The following is a 24594-nucleotide window of genomic DNA, read 5'->3' on the forward strand; positions in this document are numbered from 1 at the left end:
GTTTATAGAAGCAGGTACCCACGTGCCATCTCCTCATTGGTTATACCCACGTGGGTGATTGAAAGACTAAATGTTTTGCCGGTTGTCGTGGTAATACTATGAAAGTGTAGATGCCAATCACCATATAAGTTCAAAGATGAAAAAGCCTGGAAGGAGGAGAGGACTAGAAACGATTCGGTTGGCCGTTTTATTTGTGGATTAATTGTCGGAGTAGAGGCCCTTGAGCATTTCAGGTAAAACTCAATGTTTATATCCCAGGACAAGTTAGCCAACAACAGCAAGCTAGCTAAATAGGACAAATTAGCTAGCAAGTGCAAGTTAACAAGCTAAATTGCCATACATGTTTAATGCTTTTCGACCTGTCCCCAAATGAATGTCATTGGTTCAGAGTTTGTTTTGTTATTTTAACCTGCCTGTCGTGATCGCGTTTGGCGTAGAGGGACAAAATACATTTTTGCACAATGGCGCACGCGCGTAGCCGGTTTGGGTTCCGCGTAAGTGTTCAGAACTTTTGCTATGAGACTTGAAATTGAGCTCAGGTGCATCCTGTTTCCATTGATCATCCTTGAGACTTTTCTACAACTTGATTGGAGTCCACCTGTGGTAAATTGAATTGATTGGACATGATTTGGAAAGGCACACAACTGTCTATATAAGGTCCCACATTTGACAGTGCATGTCAGAGTAAAAACCAAGCCATGAGGTTGAAGGAATTGTCCGTAGTGCTCCGAGACAGGATTGTGTCGAGGCACAGGTCTGGGGAATGGTACCAAAAAATGTCTGCAGCATTGAAGGTCCCCAAGAACACAGTGGGCTCCATCATTCTTAAATGGAAGAAGTTTGGAACCACCAAGACTCTTCCTAGAGCTGGCCGCCAGACCATTCTGAGCAATCGGGGGAGAAGGGCCTTGGTCAGGGAAGTGACCAAGTACCTCTGACAAAGCTCCAGAGTTCCTCTGTGGAGATGGGATAACATTCCGGAAGGACTACCATCTTTGAAGCACTCCACCAATCAGGCCTTTATGGTAGAGGGGCAAGACGGAAGCCACTCCTCAGTAAAAGGCACATGACAGACCGCTTGGAATTTTCCAAAAGGCACCTAAAGACTCTCAGACCATGAGAAACAAGATTCTCTGGTCTGATGAAACCAAGATATAACTCTTTGGCCTGAATGTCAAGCATCACGTCTGAAGGAGACCTGGCACCATCCCTAAGGTGAAGCATGGTGGTGGCAGCATTATACTGTGGGGATGTTTTTCAGCGACAGGGACTGGGAGACTAGTCATGTTTGGGAGAAAGATGAACTGAGCAAGGTACAGAGATCCTTATTGAAAACCTGCTCCAGAGCGATCAGGACCTCAGACTAGGGGGAAGGTTCACCATCCAACAGGACAACAACCCTAAGCACACAGTCAAGACAAGGCATGAGTGGCTTTGGGACAAATACAACTACTGGGACAACTAATGGGAATGTATATTACACTCGCACAAATGCAATCAGTTATTTTTCGTATTTGCATTTCAATTCTTTCACTAGCAAATGCGAGTAAACTGCTGGCACTTTAGAGCCTACTGAAAGTCAATCTTATGTTTGCTAACGTTAGCTTGAAACAATTAGTGTTTACCTTTCCACAAAACAGAGTCTAAAAGGGATGTTTACATGTACAGCTGACAGTCGGCAAACTCGGCATCACAACAAACAGGAGGGGCAGACACGGGGTAGCTACGTCCAATAATAATGCATTAATCTCCATGTCCGTTGACACAAACTCCATACATGTCTGTGTGTTGCAGCTCGAGAATCGGGATGTTAGATTTACTCAGTGGATTAATTGTTTATTAAAAAGGTTTTAAAAAGTTTATACTTTTTTATTTTTTTAAATCAGGCCCTATTCATTTCTGCATACTTTTAACTCAGATCTCGTACCTGCGTACATGGACAGAGAATTGCGCAGTTGGCAGGTCTGATCTCTGGAGATACCTGTAAATAGCTGTGCCGCGACGCTTCCCGATCCAACCTGACAGAGCTTGAGAGGATCTGCAGAGAAGAATGGGAGAAACTCCCAAATACAGGTGTGCCAAGCTGGTAGCATCATATCAAAGAAGACTCGAGGTTGTAATCGTTGCAAAAGGTGCTTCAACAAAGTACTGATTTCTGCTCTCGTAAAAGCCTGGTTTTTCTGCACGTTAACACTAGAAGTTTATAATCTAAAATCAATCAATTGAAAGTGTGAGTTCACAGCTCCAATCCAGACATGTTGGTCATTACTGAGACTTGGTTAAGAAAGAGTGTTTTGAACACTCATGTTAAACTTTCTAGATATAACCTTTTCGGCAAGATAGATCTTCCAAAGGTGGTGAAGTCGCAATCTTTACCAATGAACACCTTCAGTGCTCGGTTGTCTCCACCAAGTCTGTCCCCATACAATTCTATTTTTTGGTTTTACGCAGTCAACTTTCAAATAACTCTGGTGGGTGTTATCGGCCACCATCAGCATCAGCCTGTACCCTAAATGCCCTAAGCTCTCTCCTGGCCCCTTACACGAAGTCTGAATTTGTCCAGCTAGGTGACCTAAACTGGGACATGCTTAAACAACCTGACCAATTCCTAAAGCAATGGGACTCCATGAATCTCTCTCAGATTATTACCAATCCCACAAGAAGACTCTAAACACCCAGAAAAGGCCTCTCTCCTCGATGTTAAGTCTGGTGATTTCGGTAATTACCTTAGTGATCACTATTTTACAGCCTGGGTTCGTAATGGCTGCTCAGTGAAACGAGCTGTCCTGATGCATTAGACGCGTGCTAAAAAACATTAATGAGCAAGCCTTCCTTCATGACCTGGCCTCTGTAAATTGGTGTAGAATCAGCTTGATCACCTCTGTCGAAGACGCATGGACCTTCTTTTTTATATTTTCAGTGGAATTGTTAACTTCTTATGGCTGGGGGCGCTATTTTCACGTTCGGATGAAAAGCGTGCCCAGAGTAAACTGCCTGCTACTCAGGCCCAGAAGCTAAGATATGCATATTATTAGTAGATTTTGATTGAAAACACTCTGAAGTTTCTAAAACTGTTTGAATGATGTCTGAGTATAACAGAACTCATATGGCAGGCAAAAACCTGAGAAAAAATCCAACCAAGAAGTGGGAAATCTGAGGTTTGTAGTGTTTTAACTCTTTGCCTATCCAAGATACAGTGGAAATGGGGTCATATTGCACTTCCTAAGGCTTCCACTAGATGTCAACAGTCTTTAGAACCTTGTTTGATGCTTCTATTATAAAGGAGGGGGGAATGAGAGGGGATTGAGTCAGAGGTCTGGCAGAGTGCCACGAGCTGGTCACACGCATTCACATGAGAGGCAGCTTGCGTTCCATTGCATTTCTGAAGACAAAGGAATTCTCCGGTTGGAACATTATTGAAGATTTATGATAAAAACATCCTAAAGATTGATTCTATACTTAGTTTGACATGTTTCTACGAACTGTAACATGACTTTGTCTGAACTTTCACCTGGACCTGCCAGCGCGTCGTCAGTTTGGATTGTGTACTAATCGCGTGAACAAAAGGAGGTGTTTGGACATAAATTATGGACTTTATCGAACAAATCAAACATTTATTGTGGAACTGGGATTCCTGGGAGTGCATTCTAATGAAGATCATCAAAGGTAAGTGAATATTTATAATGCTATTTCTGACTTTGTTGACTCCACAACATGGTGGATCTCTTTGGCTTGTTTGGGCTCTGAGCACTGTACTATTATTGCATGGTGTGCTTTTTCGGTAAAGCTTTTTTGAAATCTGACACAGCGGTTGCATTAAGGAGAGGTTTATCTAAAGGTCCATGCATAACACATGTATTTTCATCAACATTTATAATGAGTATTTCTGTAAATTGATGTGGCTCTCTGCAAAATCACTGGATGTTTTGGAAGCAAAACATTACTGAACGTAACGCGCCAATGTAAACTGAGATTTTTGGATATAAATATGAAAGTTATCGAACAAAACATACATGTATTGTGTAACATGAAGTCCTATGAGTGTCATCTGATGAAGATCATCAAAGGTTAGTGATTAATTCTCTATTTATGCATTTTGTGACTCCTGTCTTTGGCTGGAAAAATGGCTGTGTTTTTCTGTGGCTATGTACTGACCTAACATAATAATTTGGTGTGCTTTCGTCGTAAAGCCTTTATGAAATCTGACACGTTGGCTGGATTCACAACAAGTGTAGCTTTAATTTGGTGTATTGCATGTGTGATTATTTCAAATTTTTATAGTAATCTTATTTGAATTTGGCACTCTGCATTTTCACTGGATGTTGGCCATGCGGGACGCTAGCGTCCCACATATCCCAGAGAGGTTAAAGGCACAGTCAACTTAGTGTATGTAAACTTCTGACCCACTGGAATTGTGAAACAATGAATTATAAGTGAAATACATTTGTTTGAACAATTGTTGGAAAAATTACTTGTGTCATGCACAAAGTAGATCTCCTAACCGACTTGCAAATCTATAGTTTGTTAAGGAATGTGTGGAGTGGATGAAAAACACATTTTAAATGACTCCAACCGAAGTGTATGTAAACTGCCGACTTACACCGTATATACTTAAAGATGAATTATTTTCTTATTCAGGCCCAAGTTCTATTTCTCACTTTGTGGGGTAAATAATATTCATTCTAAACTAACAGTATATCTGCTGCTAGGCTGGGGGACATGTAATAGCAGTTAGATGTGTGGAGGCTGGAGTTGCCTGAGCATATTGCTTACATCATTGCAAAACAAATTATACCATTAAATAACACAGCAAAATGAACCCTTTAAAATTGACTGTGGGGAATCTTATATTGAATACAACTAGGGTCTAGACCGGAGCAGGGTCCAGCGACAGAACAAATCAGTTGGACGGGCATTTGATTTCCATAGGGGAGCAAGTTCTCTTGCCAATGGACCTTCTATTTTTTTGTGTGTTTTTAAGACTTGTAGCCTAATTTAACTGTAAAATTAGGCTACATGTACTACATTTTAATAGGGTGTTACGGGTCAAAATGAAACTTTGGTTCTGGTGTTATACTTTCTATTCCATGTTACAGAGCAGCTTCTCAGGAACACAGAAGACTATTTCAAGAGGATAGGACTTAACATTACTGAGATATCTTACTCAAGTAATTGGAGAGAGAAAAGAAAAAGTTACTTTGTCAAAAAAGGCACCAAACCCTGTCTAGATTCTTAATTTCATTTTGGTCATATTGTTATGACATTTTCAGGGCTGATGTAGAACACAGAGACGATTCAAATAATGTTGTATTTTATGAAAATATGCAATAGTATGCAAATTAGTCTGTATGGAATACATAATTATAGGAACTTAAGCCCAATAATTTAAAGGTAGGGTGGTACTATTAACAAATCATAAAGCTTTATGCAAAACAGAGTTTGTAACAATTTGAAACTTTATGAAATTCGAAAATTACTTTTTATACGATGTTATGCAAATGAGATACATACTAAATATGCTAATTAGTCTGTACGGAATTAACAATACAGCATGTTAAACCCGTTCATTTAATGTCAGGTAGTCACGTCGTTGACATATATTGATGTTTTATGCCGAACTGAAAGTCTACACTGAGGAGTAAGATGCTGCCCATGCGCGTGCACACACAGCTGTTGGATTCAGCAGCCCAACTTACTAGGCCTAGAGCTAAATAGTACGCCCATCCCCGCATTCACGCACGGAGCCTGACACACACAGAGCCTGACACACACAGAGCCTGACACACACAGAGCCTGACACACACAGAGCCTGACACACACAGAGCCTGACACACACAGAGCCTGACACACACAGAGCCTGACACACACAGAGCCTGACACACACAGAGCCTGACACACACAGAGCCTGACACAACACAGAGCCTGACACACACAGAGCCTGACACACACAGAGCCTGACACACACAGAGCCTGACACACACAGAGCCTGACACACACAGAGCCTGACACACACAGAGCCTGACACACACAGAGCCTGACACACACAGAGCCTGACACACACAGAGCCTGACACACACAGAGCCTGACAACACACAGAGCCTGACACACACAGAGCCTGACACACACAGAGCCTGACACACACAGAGCCTGACACACACAGAGCCTGACACACACAGAGCCTGACACACACAGAGCCTGACACACACAGAGCCTGACACACACAGAGCCTGACACACACAGAGCCTGACACACACAGAGCCTGACACACACAGAGCCTGACACACACAGAGCCTGACACACACAGAGCCTGACACACACAGAGCCTGACACACACAGAGCCTGACACACACAGAGCCTGACACACACAGAGCCTGACACACACAGAGCCTGACACACACAGAGCCTGACACACACAGAGCCTGACACACACAGAGCCTGACACACACAGAGCCTGACACACACAGAGCCTGACACACACAGAGCCTGACACACACAGAGCCTGACACACACAGAGCCTGACACACACAGAGCCTGACACACACAGAGCCTGACACACACAGAGCCTGACACACACAGAGCCTGACACACACAGAGCCTGACACACACAGAGCCTGACACACACAGAGCCTGACACACACAGAGCCTGACACACACAGAGCCTGACACACACAGAGCCTGACACACACAGAGCCTGACACACACAGAGCCTGACACACACAGAGCCTGACACACACAGAGCCTGACACACACAGAGCCTGACACACACAGAGCCTGACACACACAGAGCCTGACACACACAGAGCCTGACACACACAGAGCCTGACACACACAGAGCCTGACACACACAGAGCCTGACACACACAGAGCCTGACACACACAGAGCCTGACACACTATTCACCAAGTATGTACTGTCACAAAGGCTAATAACATCGCTTACTTTTAAGGTAGGCCTACACCTGAGATGGGTTACATTGTAATGTTATTTTTGGTGGTGATGAGTTAACTGCATTGTTTCAAGTAAATAATTAGCCTAGGCTCAGTAGAGTCAGTGGGCTGCCTGCTAGCCAGCAGCACAGCAAAATAGATGGAACACATTTTCGAATTCACTGGTATTTAGCTACGGTTTTAAATCGATTGTAGTGCTGCAGCCACATAATACTGGTAGTTTCCATTTGAAAGAATAAAACGATCAATTAAAACATTTGTTGCTGGTACAAAACAGCCAATGCTGCACAGCGCTGCCTCGCAACAATTGCCTCCACGAACGGCGTCCAGCACTCCCACACAGCTAGCAACTTACACTAGTCATGGAAATCGGGGTGGTGGACGTGAATTTGGACCCGTCCCTGACAACCCATACATCAAAACGTAGCTACGAAGCTCTGCTTTGCAACCTGCTACATTTATTGTGTCTCTGATAAAAAATACAACATTTCACCTTATACTTCAGTCCAAGGATGTCCAACGACCGTGAAAGAACCTCAAGACTTTCCAATACTTCTAAGTGTAACAGTTTAGCTTCCGTCCCTCTCTTCGCCCCTACCTGGGCTCGAACCAGGGACCCTCTGCACACATCAACAACTGACACCCACGAAGCATTGTTACCCATCGCGCCACAAAATCCGCAGCCCTTGCAGAGCAAGGGGAATAACTACTTCAAGGTCTCAGAGCTAGTGACGTCACCAATGAAACACTATTGGCGCGCACCACCGCTAACTAGCTAGCCATTTCACATCGGTTACATAAGCATAACAATGTCACATCAATCTTACTCTGGTAGGTTGAGGAATGAATACCTTCCACCAAAAGCAAATATGAACACACTGATTTCGCAGGTTTCACAAGAAGGGCTTCCCCACAGAGTAGAACGTTCTTAGCACGGCACTTGCTTTACATTTCAGGTTCATATCTCGTAAATGTCATAATTTACACTTTTGCAATTTTTAGACATGGGTAACAACTGCCATATTCATGTTGTTTTCAAAGGATTTATTATACTTTGATGACCACAATATTGACATTTAGTAAAAATGGATTTTATAAAATTCTTGCATAGCGTCCATTGTTTGTTGCATCACCCAAAACCCTACTTTTAACATGGCATGAACACAACCAGTCATGTTTTCATCATTGTCAAACAAATCACTTCAAAAGTATGTTACCGTAGCACGTTATTCCTAAAAAATGATTGTATCCAAACAATGCAATGTGCACCCGCTAACTTTCCTTCACTTAACAAGTGGCTGAAGCCATCTCACCAGACCAGGGCCTAAAATGAACACCCGCCAACTGCAGGTAAATTTTGGTATTGGTGGGTAAAATTTCTATTTCACCAGCCACGTTGGCAGGTGGTCAGGGCTCCACAGTGCGAGCATTTCACTCGCATTTGTGAGTAAAAAGTCAAGTATGATCACATTTATAGTAAAATAAATGCTGCAGTATCCTTTTTCAGAGTATTTCCGCAGTGTTGTTTCATAGATGGTAAATCAAATCGCACAAAGTCAAAGAACTACGAATCGTATATAGCCTATTACACCTAGTGCTGCAACACTGCCTGGCTGGGGGCTGTGCGCATGTGAAGAGCTGAGTGACAGATTCATTTTAAGAAGCGCTGCGTATAGGCATAAAAGTTGTTCTAATTTACTTGAAACGAAAGTCTACTGAAGTGAGACTGTCATTGTGTATCTTGGCTATTTACATCGTTTGTTCACAAACCAGGTTGTTTTTCTATGTTTCAGTTTCAACTGCTAGTGAAGCAAACTATTACAGACTACAAAGGGAAGCACAGCCGCGAGCTGCGCAGTGACACGAGCCTACCAGACGAGCTAAATCACTTCTATGCTCGCTTCGAGGCAAGCAACACTGAGGCATGCATGAGCGCATCAGCTGTTCCGGACGACTGTGTGATCACGCTCTCCGTAGCCGACGTGAGTAAGACCTTTAAACAGGTCAACATACACAAGGTTGCGTGGCCAGACGGATTACCAGGACGTGTGCTCTGGGCATGTGCTGACCAACTGACAGGTGTCTTCACTGACATTTTCAACATGTCCCTGATTGAGTCTGTAATACCAACATGTTTCAAGCAGACCACCATAGTCCCTGTGCCCAAGAACACAAAGGCAACCTGCCAAAATGACTACAGACCTGTAGCACTCACGTCCGTAGCCATGAAGTGCTTTGAAAGGCTGGTAATGGCTCACATCAACACCATTATCCCAGAAACCCTAGATCCACTCCAATTTGCATACCGCCCAAACAGATCCACAGATGATGCAATCTCTATTGCACTTCACACCACCCTTTCCCACCTGGACAAAAGGAAGACCTATGTGGGAATGCTATTCATTGACTACAGCTCAGCGTTCAACACCATAGTACCCTCAAAGCTCATCACTAAGCTAAGGATCCTGGGACTAAACACCTCCCTCTGCAACTGGATCCTGGACTTCCTGACGGGCCGCCCCTAGGTGGTGAGGGTAGGTAGCAACACATCTGCCACGCTGATCCTCAACACTGGAGCCCCCCAAGGGTGCGTGCTCAGTCCCCTCCTGTACTCCCTGTTCACCTACGACTGCATGGCCAGGCACGACTCCAACACCATCATTAAGTTTGCAGGCGACAACAGTGGTAGGCCTGATCACCGACAACGACGAGACAGCCTATATGGAGGTGGTCAGAGACCTGGCCGGGTGATGCCAGAATAACAACCTATCCCTCAATGTAACCAACACTAAGGAGATGATTGTGGACTACAGGAAAAGGAGGACCGAGTACGCCCCCATTCTCATCGACGGGGTTGTAGTGGAGCAGGTTGAGAGCTTCAAGTTCCTTGGTGTCCACATCACCAACAAACTAGAATGGTCCAAGACATTCGTAAAGAGGGCATGACAAAGCCTATTCCCCCCCAGGAAACTAAATAGATTTGGCATGGGTCCTGAGATCCTCAAAAGGTTCTACAGCTGCAACATCGAGAGCATCCTGACTGGTTGCATCACTGCCTGGTACGGCAATTGCTCGGCCTCCGACCGCAAGGCACTACAGAAGATAGTGCGTACGGCCCAGTACATCACTGGGGCTAAGCTGCCTGCCATCCAGGACCTCTACACCAGGCGGTGTCAGAGGAAGGCCCTAAAAATTGTCATAGACTGTTCTCTCTACTACCGCATGGCAAGCGATACCGGAGTGCCAAGGCTAGGACAAAAAGGCTTTTCAACAGTTTTTACCCCCAAGCCATAACTCCTGAACAGGTAATCAACTGGCTACCTGGACTATTTGCATTGTTGCCCCCCCCCCCCCCCCACCCCTCTTTTACACTGCTGCTATTCTGTTTATCATATAAGGGGGAAGTAACTATACATTCATGTATATATGTACATACTACCTCAATTGGCCGGACCAACCAGTGCTCCCGCACATTGGCTAACCGGGCTATCTTCATTGTGTCCCGCCACCCACCACCCGCCAACCCCTATTTACGCTACAGCTACTCTCTGTTCATTATATATGCATAGTCACTTTAACCATATCTACATGTACATACTACCTCAATCAGCCCGATTAACCGGTGTCTGTATGTAGCCTCGCTACTTTTATACCCTCGATACTGTATATAGCCTCGCTACTGTTATTTTTCACTGTCTTTTTACTGTTGTTTTTATTTCTTTACTTACCTATTGTTCACCTAATACCTTTTTGCACTATTGGTTAGAGCCTGTAAGTTAGCATTTCACTTTAAGGTCTACTACCTATACCTGTTGTATTCGGCGCACGTGACAAATAAACTTTGATTTGAGAAGACAACGCTTCTACTATTCAGACTCCATCTCACAGGCAAAAACATAGATGAGTCACGCTACCACGGTAACCTTCCATCCTTAAAGGGGCAGGTTAATTTTTTTCTCTCATCTGTGATATTTTGGTTAAAAGACTCAGGTCACAAAAAATGTAATTATTCAATAAACTACATTAGTTTATTCTTATTAGTAATACATTTGTTGAAGAAATATTAAAGTATGCTCATCCGTTTTTAATTTTAGAGGCAAATAAATATTTTGGTTGGTAAAAAAAAAAATCTGAGTTGCTGGTAGATTTTTAAATCTTTCTGCCACAGTGGCTGGTGGACCAAAAAGTAAATTATATGCCCCGTACCGGAGCAAGTGAAACAGCACCCCTCTGTCTTACTATAAGTAGCCCATATATCTGATTCTATCTGGCAACAAAACAAATTGACATGACCATACTCTTTTTGGCCAGACAGCTTTCAAATACATTGGCAACACATACTGAGTCAGAGGGGCGCTGTTTCGCTCACTTGGATGCTTATTCTGAGATTGATGAGTCTTTCTGTCGGCGCACATCTTGGTCAAATAAATGACCAATATTTAAGTATTTTATTTGGACAGGCAAATAGGGGGTTGGGGTCGGCCTACCGTACCTAAGACCCACCCATGGACCGGAGTCAAACTTCTAGAGCTCTATGGAGCTGTTCTCTTCATATATCTACACGGTGAATGTTGAAGCTGGAATGGTGAAACTGCCACGGCCGTTTGCAATATTACAACAAATTTAAGGCAAACAACCAACACTTTTTATCCCTCTGACATCATTGCACGGGCAATACAACAGCATCATATGTACTGCATTGTTTTATGCCACGATCCACGACACTCCCCAGCTCTGCTCCGTCAACAAAACAAAAGCAAGAACAGCAGCCGTGTGGCAAAAAGTGGTGCCGTTTCCCCTACTGCAGAATCCATTTTAAACAAATGCAACCTCGAAGTGTATTCTGTGGTGATGAAGTATGTATGTCTTTTCACAATTATACTAATGTAGGGGACTGACTGGGATGGAACCAGTCAGTCCAAAGGAACAAGGCTGGTCCCCAAATCCATTATACTCCTATCACCTTCTGGGACCTAATGAGGAAATCACACCGTAGCAAGACATTTTTTCATGGTACATTTTTTGCAACAGAATGAGTACCTTTCCTCTCCTGCCGTTGCCTCCGTCCTGATCCTCCCACTGCCAGTCCACTCCCCTCACCACCCGGCCACCTGTGTAGATGCCTCGGGCTGTGATCTTCTTCGACTTGCGGCGAGACTCCAACAGGACTCTGTCAAAATAAACAAGAAAATGTATGTTTATTTTACTGACAGTGGGTGGGTGAATAACAATAGTTGTCATTTGATGGGTGTTGAAGATGGAAATATTCAACCAATGTTGGATAAAGCTGGACATTTATTTATGGTGGCATTGAAAGACCTATTATTGGGCACATCATGCAGTTGATGTATTAGTCCATCTATGATTTAGGTCTAATAGCTATATCAGTTTTTACAATGTTCATTCAATGTTATTAGCCAAAAACACATTTTGTTGATATGCCAATTTAGACCTTTTCAAGAACTGAGCATAAAGACTCCTCAACTCCATCTCTTTTGCTGAAGACTTAGAGCTGCTAACTGGATTTGAGAGGGAACTAATCGAGGATGTTTAACTGCGCAGTGTACTAAAAACGGTCCCAGTTTTGATTATGGGGATGAAAAGCCATGCTTAGCTAGCCATGAAAACAGACTGAACCATTACCACAACAGTGAGCAGAGCAGTAGGCTTGCCAGATGGGCCCGTCTGATCGTCAGAGCAACATTTCCAACATATCTAGGCTATACACTTAATGTTTCACTATGGCAGTCGTTAAACTAACTCTACAGCCCATTGCCAGCACAACAATGGATTAGGCTACCCCAAAGTAGCCTTATCCATAGTGTCTAATGACATGTTAAAAAGATTGAGGGCACCTGGTTAAAAGAAATTGCACAATTACTTGTGTCAAACCTCTATTTGGGTATCAGCAGATAATCACATTTCAAGAAACCTTGTCTTGTCGTCTTTGACCTGGATATTCCAGCGCTTCAAAATAACAAATAGGATTTGGCTTGTTTTATTTACTAGTTGCTGGCATGCATCTTTCAGACTCTGGGTCATCCTGGGTTAACCCTTGCACACTGTCTATTGAGAGTAAACAAACAGAATTAACAGCCTATAACAGTGCCTTCGGAAATTATTCAGACACCTTGACTTTGTCCACATTTTGTTATGTTCCAGCATTATTCTAAAATTAATTAAAAAAGCAAATCCTCAGCAATCTACACACAATACCCCATAATGACAAAGTGAAAACAGGTTTTTAGAAATGTTTGCAAATGTATATAAAAGAAAAAACATTAATACCTTATTCAGTATTCAGACCCATTGGTATGAGACTCAAAATTTAGCTCAGGTGCATCCTGTTTCCATTGATCATCCTTGAGATGTTTCTACAAATTCAATACCACCTGTGGTAAATTCAATTGGCTGGACATGATTTGGAAAGGCATACGCTTGTCTAGATAAGGTCCCACAGTTGACAATGCACGTCAGAGTAAAAACCAAGCCATGAGGTTGAAGGAATTGTCTGTAGAGCTCCGTGTCAGGACTGTGTTGAGGCACAGACCTGGGCAAGGATACCAAAAGATTTCTGCAGCATTGAAGATCCTCAAGAACACAGTGGCCTCCATCATTCTTAAATGGAAGAAGTTTGGAATCACCAAGACTCTTCCTAGAGCTAGCCGCCCAGCCTAACTGAGCAATCAGGGAAGAAGGGCCTTGGTCAGGGAGGTGACCAAGAACCTGATTAGAGTTCCTCTTTGGAGATGGTAGAACCTTCCAGAAGGACAACCATCTCTGCAGTACTCCACCAATCAGGCTTTTATGGTAGAGTGGCCAGATGAGATTCTCTGGTCTGATGAAACCAAGATTGAACTCTTTGACCTGAATGTCAAGCGTCACGTCTGGAGGAAACCTGGCTCCATCCCTACGGTGAAGCATGGTGGTGGCAGCATTATGCTGTGGGTATGTTTTTCAGTGGCAGGGACTGGGAGACTAGTCAGGATCGAGGCAAAGACGAACAGAGCAAAGTACAGAGAGTTCCTTGATGAAAACCTGCTCCAGAGCGCTCAGGACCTCAGACTGGGGCGAAGGTTCACCTTCCAACAGGACAAAGACCCTAATCACACAGCCAAGACAATGCAGGATTGGCTTCAGGACAAGTCTCTGAATATCCTTGAGTGGCAAAGCCAAACCCAGACTTGAACCCGATCAAACATCTCTGGAAAGACCTGAAAATAACTGTGAAGAACACTCCCCATCTAACCTGATAGAGCTTGAGAGGATCTGCAGAGAAGAATGGGAGAAACTCCATAAATACAGGTGTGCCAAGCTTGGAGCGACATAACCAAGAAGACTCAATGCTGTAATCGCTGCCAAAGGTGCTTCAACAAAGTACTGAGTAAAGGGGCTGAATACTTATGTAAATGTTTTATTTCAGTTTTTTTATTATCAATAAATTAGCAAAAACTTTTTGGGCATTGTGTGTAGATTGATGACAAAAAAACAACAATTTTAAACTATTTAGAATAAGGCTGTAAAGTAACAAAACGTGGAAAAAGTCAAGGGGTGTGAATACTTTACGCAGGTGTATATTTGGAAAAGTATAGAATGCATCATGATATTGTCTGCTCCGTAGCATTGTTATTACTTGACCGATGAGGCACGCATCCAGTTTATGCTTCAAAACCAACTTTATAATAGATTATATTTTACTCAAAATTCCATGACTTACTGTAAGGCGTTGTTGGCAGAATAGATGGATGCAGCAGTTCAATGCATGACTCAAAATTCACCAATACATTTATTGGTAGCTATCAAGTTGTAAATCACAGCTGGCCTGGTACATTGTTTGCTGCCTCCACCCATTCAGGATGCACTGTTTCAGTTTCAAATAGTCAATATAAAATAAAAACTGACAACTGTAACTAAGGCTGTCAACACAATCAATCTAGCAGGGCAATGATGACAAGTCCGTCATAATGTGGCAAATAGGCTAGCGCACACGTCAAACAAGGCCCACGGGGCAAATAGGACACAAAAGCGAGTATAAATGAGTCAACAGTTGAGTCATCTACTTCATGAAATTACAGCCTGATGCACTTGCATCTGTGAATTGAAGTTCAATTGCGCTGCTTTTGTGTGTCCCGTTTACAGCGCGCAGCGGTGGGAAAGTGTCCTAACTAGGCTACTAAACTGCTGCAGTCTGGCTTCGGTTTTTAAAGCTTAAACAATGAGTAACCAAAAAAGAAAACCTGCAAACCATCCAAAGGAGAAAATTGTAGGCCTAATACATTAACATTTGAGCAGTAGCCTAGGCTGGCAACTCAACTACAAGACATTTTGAGCGCACCATACAGGTACTGCATTCAACTGCACCGGTGATCCATGTAGTGCAAAAAAAATTAAAAACATGTTTTAAGTTACAACATATTGCTTCGTTTTTGTTCTTTGGAGTTATTAGGGTCGCGGCATATTATGCACATCTGCAAGCATAGCAGCAAAAACAAAAACACGTTGGCTTGACAAAAAGTATTTATCCCTTTTGTTTTAATATGTTAAAATGCTATATACAGCATCCATATGTACATAAGTGCACACTATAAAGTAGCACGTTTTTTTGTCAAATCAAAAAGGCTATATTTGGCCCGCAAGTTAGTTGTGGTTTTTCCAATATGGCCCGCTAGCTGCTGGGAGGATGTCATGAAATTGGAGTTGTTGAGTGACCAACTTTTTCACTCATATCGTTTTTTTGGTGGCTACAGCTAGAGATGCAGGTGCCATTTGGTTAGCTAGCAAGAAATGTGAATTGCTATGCTAGCTAGCTATGGTGAACTTGAACAACTTATCCACAGTTAGTGTCTCTCTTAGATGTCAATCAAATGCATTTGGCATTGATAAAATGAGTGGGCAGGGAAGTATACATTCAGTTGTCAAAACGTGGGTTTAGACAAGCATGCATTAGCAAGCAAGCGGCAGAAGGATGAGCAGGCTACTACTCCCCAACGTTTATCAGTTCAATTGTGACGGCCAAATAGCTGAAAAGGTTTGAAAGGGTTTATCTAATGTTCCCTTGATAGATTTTAGCTCATCTCCCTCTGGCTCACATTAGTTGTCGATCTTAATGCTGTTGCGGGTCTGCTGTCCCCACTTGCTTCAAGATGTCTACCATTGTTCCTGTACCCAAGAAAGCAAAGGTAACAAAACTAAATGACTATCGCCCCGTAGCACTCACCTCTGTCATCATGACGTACTTTGAGAGGCTAGTTAAGGATCATATCTACCTTACTTAACACGCTAGACCCACTTCAATTTGGTTACAACCTCAATAGATCAACAGACAATGCAATCGCCATCACACTGCACACTGCCCTATCCCATCTGGACAAGAGGAATACCTATGTCAGAATGCTGTTCATTGACTATAGCTCAGCCTTAAACCCCATAGTACCCTCCAAGCGCATCATTAAGCTTGAGGCCCTGGGTCTGAACCCCGCCCTGTGCAACTGGGTCCTGGACTTCCTGACAGGCCGCCCCCAGGTGGTGAAGGAGTGAAACAACACCTTCACTTCGCTGACCATCAACATTGGGGCCCCACAAGGGTGTGTGTGCTCAGCCCCCTCCTGTACTGCCTGTTCACCCACGACTCAATCATCAAGTTTGCAGACGACACAACAGTAGTAGGCCTGATTACCAACAATGACAAGACATCCTACAGGGAGTAGGTGAGGGCCTGGAAGTGTAGTGCCAGGAAAACAACCTCTCACTCAACATCCACAAAACAAAGGAGCTGATCGTGGACTTCAGGAAACGGCAGAGGGAGCACCCCTTATCCACATCAACGGGACTGTAGTGGAGAAGGTGGAAAGCTTCAAGTTCCTCAGTGTACACATCACTGACAAACTGAAATGGTTCACCCACATAGACAGTGTGGTGATGGCGGTGCAACAGCGGCTCTTCAACCTCAGGAGGCTGAAGAAATTTGACTTGGCACCTAAAACCCTCAGAAACTTTTACAGATGCACAATTGAGAGCATCCTGTCGGGCTGTATCACCACCTGGTACAGCAACTGCACCGCCCGCAAACGCAGGGCTCTCCAGTGGGTGGTGCGGTCTGCACAATGCATTACCGGGGGCAAACTACCTGCCCTGTCCTACAGCACCCGATGTCACAGGAAAGCCAAAAAAGATCATTAAGGACAACAACCACCCGAGCCACTGCCTGTTCACTCAGCCATCATCCAGAAGGCAAAGTCAGTAAAGGTGCATCAAAGCTGGGACAGAGTGACTGAAAAACAGCTTCTACCTCAAGGCTATCAGACTGTTAAATAGCCATCACTAGCACAGAGGCTGCTGCCTATATACATAGACTTGAAATCACTGGCCACTTTAAATATGGAAAACGTGTCACTAATGTTTACATATTTTGCATTACTCATCTCATAAGTATATACTGTATTCTATTCTACCGTATCTTAGTCTATGCCACTCTGACATTGTTCGTCCAAATATTTATATATTCTTAATTCCCTTCCTTTAGATGTGTGTATTGTTGTGAAATTGTTAGATATTACTTGTTAGATCTTACTGCACTGTTGGAGCTAGAAACACAAGCATTTCACTACACCTGCAATAACATATGCTAAACACGTGTATGTGACCAACAAAATTTGATGATGTAAAGTCACACTATTGCTACTGCCTGTAAAGACACAGGCAAGTTCAAAGTGAATGATGGCAGACCCGTGTGGCAAATGGCTTATTTGCATATAGGCCTACTGTAGCCCTGGTTGGCTGTGGCGCCCCAGTCTGCGTAGGCTCCGGTCCTGAACAAGACAAACTTTTTTATTAGGTATTATTTGCTGCAGTGTCTATTAATTGTCCAATCGCACGGCCGCTTTCCCACTCTATATTGCTATAGAATTTTTACAAATGCCTTACCATGTTATTCCCAAACGTTCTATGAATTTATGAAAATTACCTTATCTAAGTGCTCGCTTGTCAGAAAATGTTTAAAAAATAATAATAATTTAACTATAAGTGTCTTTCTTCCTTGGGGTGTATATGAACAGATTTTTATAAATGTTCATGTTGACAAAATGCTGTCAGTTCCACTTTAAATGGTAATTGGTCAAGAGAGAACCCACAGACTCATAAATAGCCACAGACTGCCGACAGTGAAAGAATTTAATGTGGCATAACAAAAAAGTCCATCATGCCTTCAGTTTAGAGCAGTGTCTGTGGGGGGGATGGGGACAATTAACAGTCTCAGGGGAACTGAAGTCACAGGTCGTTGAAAGGGTGCCAGCGGTCTCGCCATGCGTTTGGTTTGTCCCTTTGGATCTAATAAAGGGCTTGAAGCAGTTGGAGGGATGGCTCTAGCAAGAAAATATCTCCACTGTATGTAATAATGCAATAACATGTCCTGGTTGCATTCTCTGCAGATTATGTTTCAGTCAGTTCATTTTGAAAACCACAGAAATACACCAATTGTTGTTTTCATAAACTAACTTTTCTGCTCCTTTTGTTATTGGGGGCGGCAGGTAGCCTAGTGGGCCAGTAACCGAAAGGTTGCTAGATCGAATCCCAGAGCTGACAAGTTAAAAATCTGTCGTTCTGCCACTGAACAAGACAGTTATCCCACTGTTCCTAGGCCGTCATTGTAAATAAGAATTTGTTCTTAACTGACTTGCCTAGTTAAATAAATGTAAAATTTAAAAAATACTTCAGACTTTTACATTTCTGTCCTATCATAACCATTGAGGTACAATAAGAACTGGAGACTGAGTCCAAGATGTCAGACCAATGTTTTCAAGGTAATCTACTCATCTTCGCATTCGACGATTCATACTGTGATTGGTCCGGTTTATACGGACCAACATCACATGCGTACTAGCACGACTTCATAACGTCATCCAAAAACAAGGCAGACATTGGATGAATATAAATATAAAATATTAATATCTTCGGCTGTGAGCGATGGGGAAAAAATTGGCCTCAGCAACAACTATTTGACTAATTCCATTGATGTTTTGCGCACAAAGGTGATGACTAAAGTGTCTAATTAGTAATTTTCAAATCTGACTTCTCTATGTAGCCATCTATGGAGCAGAACTGTCGAAGCAGTCGAAACCGTGCTTCTTGACCGGTACCCTGGCCCCTTGACCATAACATTCTCAAGACATGTTGTTGTTATGATTTGGCATTTTATGCAATTGTGCTTTGTCTTCCATTTGTAAATCTTCTATGGAAGCATATAAAGACAGACATGGCCAGTAACATGGGATTGGCTGAGGCCCCAACAACATAGCTGCTTCTGAAATAGAGTCTGAGCAGTCGCCTGGCAACAGAGAGCCATGATCGGTGGCCACATGTTGAGTCTGCCTACAAGGCTGGGCTCAGGCACCACTTCTCAAATGTGAGAGAGACAGACAGCCAGGGTGAAACAGAAAGCCACAAAACAGAGAATAAAATGGGTGGGTCCCTCAATATAATCAACCAAAGGATGTAGATTAGAATTGTTATCATTTAAATCATCACTAAACCATAGAGTTTGTCATAGACATGGGGCTGAGTTGACAAAGCATCCCTACACATTGGTTCCACGTTGTCTTTATTGCGGCCACAACGCATAGATAATCAGATCTCACACTGAGTAACATGACTGCATTGAAGATGACCTGGAACGTAATCATTAGCTTCACAGGGCAGCTGACAGTACTCACCTCTCGCTGCCAGGGGTGGTGATCCTGTAGAAGCGGTGTCGCAGGTGGTGCTTGTCTCCGTGGTAACAGGTGGTACAGAGGTCATAGTTGGTGCACTCCGCACACTTCCAGCGGATACCGATGATAGGCTGCTGACGGCAGGTGTCACACATGGTACCGTCATGCTTGATACCTGAGAGGGAGTAGTAACAAGGCAGTCAGGAACATTTTTGCTGGGCAGCAGATTGCCTAGCGAGTGCCGCAGGTGTCTAAGGCACTGCGTCGCAGTGTTGCGGCATCACTACAGCCTGTGTGTCTGCTAAATTACTCAAATGTAAATGTTGGAGGTGTCAAGTGTGAAGCAATGATGCCTCTGCCCGCAGCTCTGGGGCTTGTTGAATTGCCATCTTCATGCTGTACCATCGTTCATCAACACAAATAACAGTAAGCATACAATACACTAGGTCTAAACACTCAGAGGGAGAAGTTATTCACAAAGCTTGCTTTGATGAAGATATCTTAAGTAGTCATCCTCACGTCTAACTCTAGATGTCAATCAAACTCAACGTGCTCCATGTAGCACGCTTGATGCATTGCAATAACTTGTAACGTGGCGTTATGCCAAACAACAGTGTACACATCAACACCCAAATGCATAGACTAATTGAAACAAATTATTAACAAAAACAGGACATACTATATGTTTAGCGATCACAGAATCAGCAGGGCAACATTACCTGTGGGAGCACTGTCAAATATCCTCACGTCGTATGCACCAGAGCACCGGTAGTTGGCCGCAGTCCCGTTATCCCAGACAACAACCACTTCTTCCGGACTTTCGAAACTCCTGACGGTGCCGACATGTCCCTCTCCACCATCCTGTTTTCCCCATTTCCAATCGGGTCCACGGATCACTCTCGCACCAACTCCTTCCATCATCACACGGTTATTCCTGCCAGTAGTCATTTACGAAAAGGTCTCGCAAATAACGTAACACAAAAAATATATAGCCAACTAGCAGGATATGCTAACTAGCTAACTACCTGTGTTTGGCAGGATAATTTTGAGAAGCAAAACTGTTCTGTTGTCCAGAAAAACACAATTTAGCAATGTCTTGTTAGCTTGCACGTTACGTTAACTAGGCTAGCCTGCTTGCGGTAAAGTTCCAAAACAATATAGCAGACACAAGCTAACAGTTAGTTGCAAAGGCAAATATACATTGCTAGTCAAATGTATCGTAGTGTGATGTGAATGTAACACGTTAAGTTAGCTTGCTTGTTAAAACAACGCGTTGTACTTGAAAATCAAAGCCAAGCTAACTCACTAACATTAACTGTTAGCTAGCTAGCTTTGCCAACTAGCTACTGCCAAACATTAGCTACCAAAGTAAGCTGTTGAATGGCACGCACTTTCCACTCCACAAGCTGTTCGTCTGCAATGTTATGGAAATAACTGGTATGTCTCAGTATCCCCTTTCATGTGCTTTTCGTCCCAAGAGCACAAGACATTGTCACCCCAAGAGCGTGTAAAGTAGCCACATCGTCACGAAATGGTATACCGTTATTAGCTAGCTAGCTATTTAGTTAGCTAGCTTGTACCTCTGCAAGAATGCCACCTCCACAACTTAACGTTAGACCACGAGCGTAGATTCGTCCTTTTTGTTGGATAAATTATTTCATTCGTAGGTACGTTTAGCCTATGTATTGGATTTATATCTCAAATGTATTTATTTTGTCAAATGGCTCGCAGAAGTAAACTCAGTATAAACGCGTCGCCATTATTGTCAATCACCAAGCAGACGGAGGTTTACCACAGACAAACAATGAGACAGATATTTCACTGGATGTATAAATGTGAAGCATCCGCTTGGTGTTTTCTCTCACTACCAAATATGGTAGTGAGAGGAAGCCCACTGGCGTGCAGTGGGAGAACATGGAACGATATGGCTTTTGGCCGACATTCTGCACATTTTATCATCATGAAACCTTTGATCTCAGTACAGTTTTCTGTTCCCAAAATTATAATCTGTTATGAAGAGTGGACTAAGTTTTGTAGACTTTGCCATTGGAAAAAGTCGCTGTTTAGAAGGAGTGCAAAGGCGAATTCAGTTACTGCACACAAACACTTCAGAGTAGGCGTTCCCTAACGGAAATATGCAGATAGAGCTAGAACACGCCAATAGGATCTCGCTAGCTCGTGCTTGGCTCTGCCCACCTCCAGGCTTGTTCTGCACACTATGACTCATTTGTTTACATTGGAAACGACAGGCGTATGTGTATCTTGGTTTAGTTGTAAAAATCTTTGGGTTGACGACGAATATGTTTGGTTTGGAAAGCGAGGGTTTTGCCGCGTTCAAACACTAGTAGGAACTAGGAAACTCGGAAATATCCAACTTGCCGATTCGTTTTACACGGCACGTGTATAACTACAAAAATATCAAGTCTGATGTTTCTGCGTTGTCTAGTTTCGACTAGCACATGAACCCAGCAATAGACAAGCTCAAGGGGTAATTTGACAAAGCGCAAGGTGGGGCAATTTGTTTTGTCGAAAATGCAACATGCAAATGTTCTCAAAATGCAAAACGAGGGGTTTTATTACTTATTTTATTGAATGCATTCCTCCAATTTCTTCCTAAATGCATTTCCTCTTTTTTAGCCTGATGTAGTTGCACTCTTTGTAGGACTATGATAATGAAGCAGCCTAGGCATATGATATACACTGCCCAGTATATCAGGTAAACCACCCTGTTCACGAAAATAGTATGCTCCTACAGACAGTGAGTCACGTGGCCGTGGCTTGCTATATAAATCAAGCAGACAGGCATTGAGGCATTCAGTTACTGTTCGATTGAACATTAGAATGGGCAAAAAAAAGGGCCTCCCGGGTGGCGCAGTGGTCTAGGGCACTGCATCGCAGCGCTAGCTGTGCCACCAGAGTCTCTGGGTTCGCGCCCAGGCTCTGTCGCAGCCGGCCGCGACCGGGAGGTCCGTGGGGCGACGCACAATTGGCCTAGCGTCGTCCGGGTTAGGGAGGGTTTGGCCGGTAGGGATATCCTTGTCTCATCGCGCTCCAGCGACTCCTGTGGCGGGCCGGGCGCAGTGCGCGCTAACCAAGGGGGGCGGGTGCACGGTGTTTCCTCCGACACATTGGTGCGGCTGGCTTCCGGGTTGGAGGCGCGCTGTGTTAAGAAGCAGTGCGGCTTGTTTGGGTTGTGCTTCGGAGGACGCATGACTTTCGACCTTCGTCTCTCCCGAGCCCGTACGGGAGTTGTAGCGATGAGACAAGATAGTAATTACTAGCGATTGGATACCACGAAAATTGGGGAGAAAGGGGGTAAAATTTAAAATTTAAATAAATAAATAAAAAGAATGGGCAAAAAGAGTGACCAAGGTGACTTTGATCATGGTATGATCATAGGTGCCAGGCACGCCAGTTCCAGTATCTCACGCACGACAGTGTCTAGTGTTTACCGAGAATGGTGCTACAAACAAAAAACATCCAGTGAGCGGCAGTTCTGTTGGTGAAAACAGCTGTGTGTGTGTGTGTGTATGTATGTATATATATATATATAAAATCATGTTGTAACCAAAAAAGTGCTAAACAAATCAAAATATATTTTATATTTGAGATTCTTCAAAGTAGCCACCCTTTGCCTTGACGTGCAAAGCCACATCATGCTGTGGAGATTTTTTTCAGCGGCAATGACTGGGAGACTAGTCAGGATCGAGGAAAAATGAACAAAGCAATGTACAAAGAGATCCTTAATGAAAACCTGCTCGCCGTCAATTTCTCCCCCGATTGCTCAGTTTGGCTGGGCGGCCAGCTCTAGGAAGATTCTTGTTTTTTTTGGGGGGGGGGGGTCGGGGGGTCAAGGGGTCTGAATACTTTCTGACGGCACTGTGTGTGTGTGTGTATATTTATATATATATATACACTGCTCAATAAAATAAAGGGAACACTAAAATAACACATCCTAGATCTGAATGAATGAAATATTCTTATTAAATACTTTTTTCTTTACATAGTTGAATGTGCTGACAACAAAATCACACAAAAATGATCAATGGAAATCAAATTTATCAACCCATGGAGGTCTGGATTTGGAGTCACACTCAAAATTAAAGTGGAAAACCACACTACAGGCTGATCCATCTTTGATGTAATGTCCTTAAAACAAGTCAAAATGAGGCTCAGTAGTGTGTGTGGCCTCCACGTGCCTGTATGACCTCCCTACAACGCCTGGGCATGCTCCTGATGAGGTGGCGGATGGTCTCCTGAGGGATCTCCTCCCAGACCTGGACTAAAGCATCCGCCAACTCCTGGACAGTCTGTGGTGCAACGTGGCGTTGGTGGATGGAGCGAGACATGATGTCCCAGATGTGCTCAATTGGATTCAGGTCTGGGGAACGGGCGGGCCAGTCCATAGCATCAATGCCTTCCTCTTGCAGGAACTGCTGACACACTCCAGCCACATGAGGTCTAGCATTGTCTTGCATTAGGAGGAACCCAGGGCCAACCGCACCAGCATATGGTCTCACAAGGGGTCTGAGGATCTCATCTCGGTACCTAATGGCAGTCAGGCTACCTCTGGCGAGCACATGGAGGGCTGTGCGGCCCCACAAAGAAATGCCACCCCACACCATGACTGACCCACCGCCAAACCGGTCATGCTGGAGGATGTTGCAGGCAGCAGAACGTTCTCCACGGCGTCTCCAGACTCTGTCACGTCTGTCACATGTGCTCAGTGTGAACCTGCTTTCATCTGTGAAGAGCACAGGGCGCCAGTGGCGAATTTGCCAATCTTGGTGTTCTCTGGCAAATGCCAAACGTCCTGCACGGTGTTGGGCTGTAAGCACAACCCCCACCTGTGGACGTCGGGCCCTCATACCACCCTCATGGAGTCTGTTTCTGACCGTTTGAGCAGACACATGCACATTTGTGGCCTGCTGGAGGTCATTTTGC

General features: G+C 43.8%; 1 protein-coding gene across 6 annotated transcripts in view; it reads right to left on the minus strand.

The window, feature by feature from the left end:
* Positions 1–21437, minus strand: part of LOC120020255 (E3 ubiquitin-protein ligase mib1) — a 90409-nt gene extending 68972 nt beyond the window's left edge. For 4 of the 6 annotated variants that reach the window (XM_038963802.1, XM_038963801.1, XM_038963797.1 and 1 more), the window contains exons 1-3: positions 20370–21437; positions 19654–19825; positions 11987–12116 (exon numbers count right to left, since the gene is read on the minus strand). In XM_038963802.1, coding sequence (XP_038819730.1) covers positions 11987–12116; positions 19654–19825; positions 20370–20598 — 531 coding nt within the window. In that variant the 5' untranslated portion in view covers positions 20599–21437. The remainder of the gene's footprint in view (positions 1–11986; positions 12117–19653; positions 19826–20369) is intronic. The other 2 variants (XM_038963800.1, XM_038963799.1) reach the window with 2 other exon arrangements.
* Positions 21438–24594: the final 3157 nt, after the last annotated feature.

Source organism: Salvelinus namaycush, chromosome 25 (assembly GCF_016432855.1).
Source record: "Salvelinus namaycush isolate Seneca chromosome 25, SaNama_1.0, whole genome shotgun sequence".
NCBI lineage: Eukaryota > Metazoa > Chordata > Actinopteri > Salmoniformes > Salmonidae > Salvelinus > Salvelinus namaycush.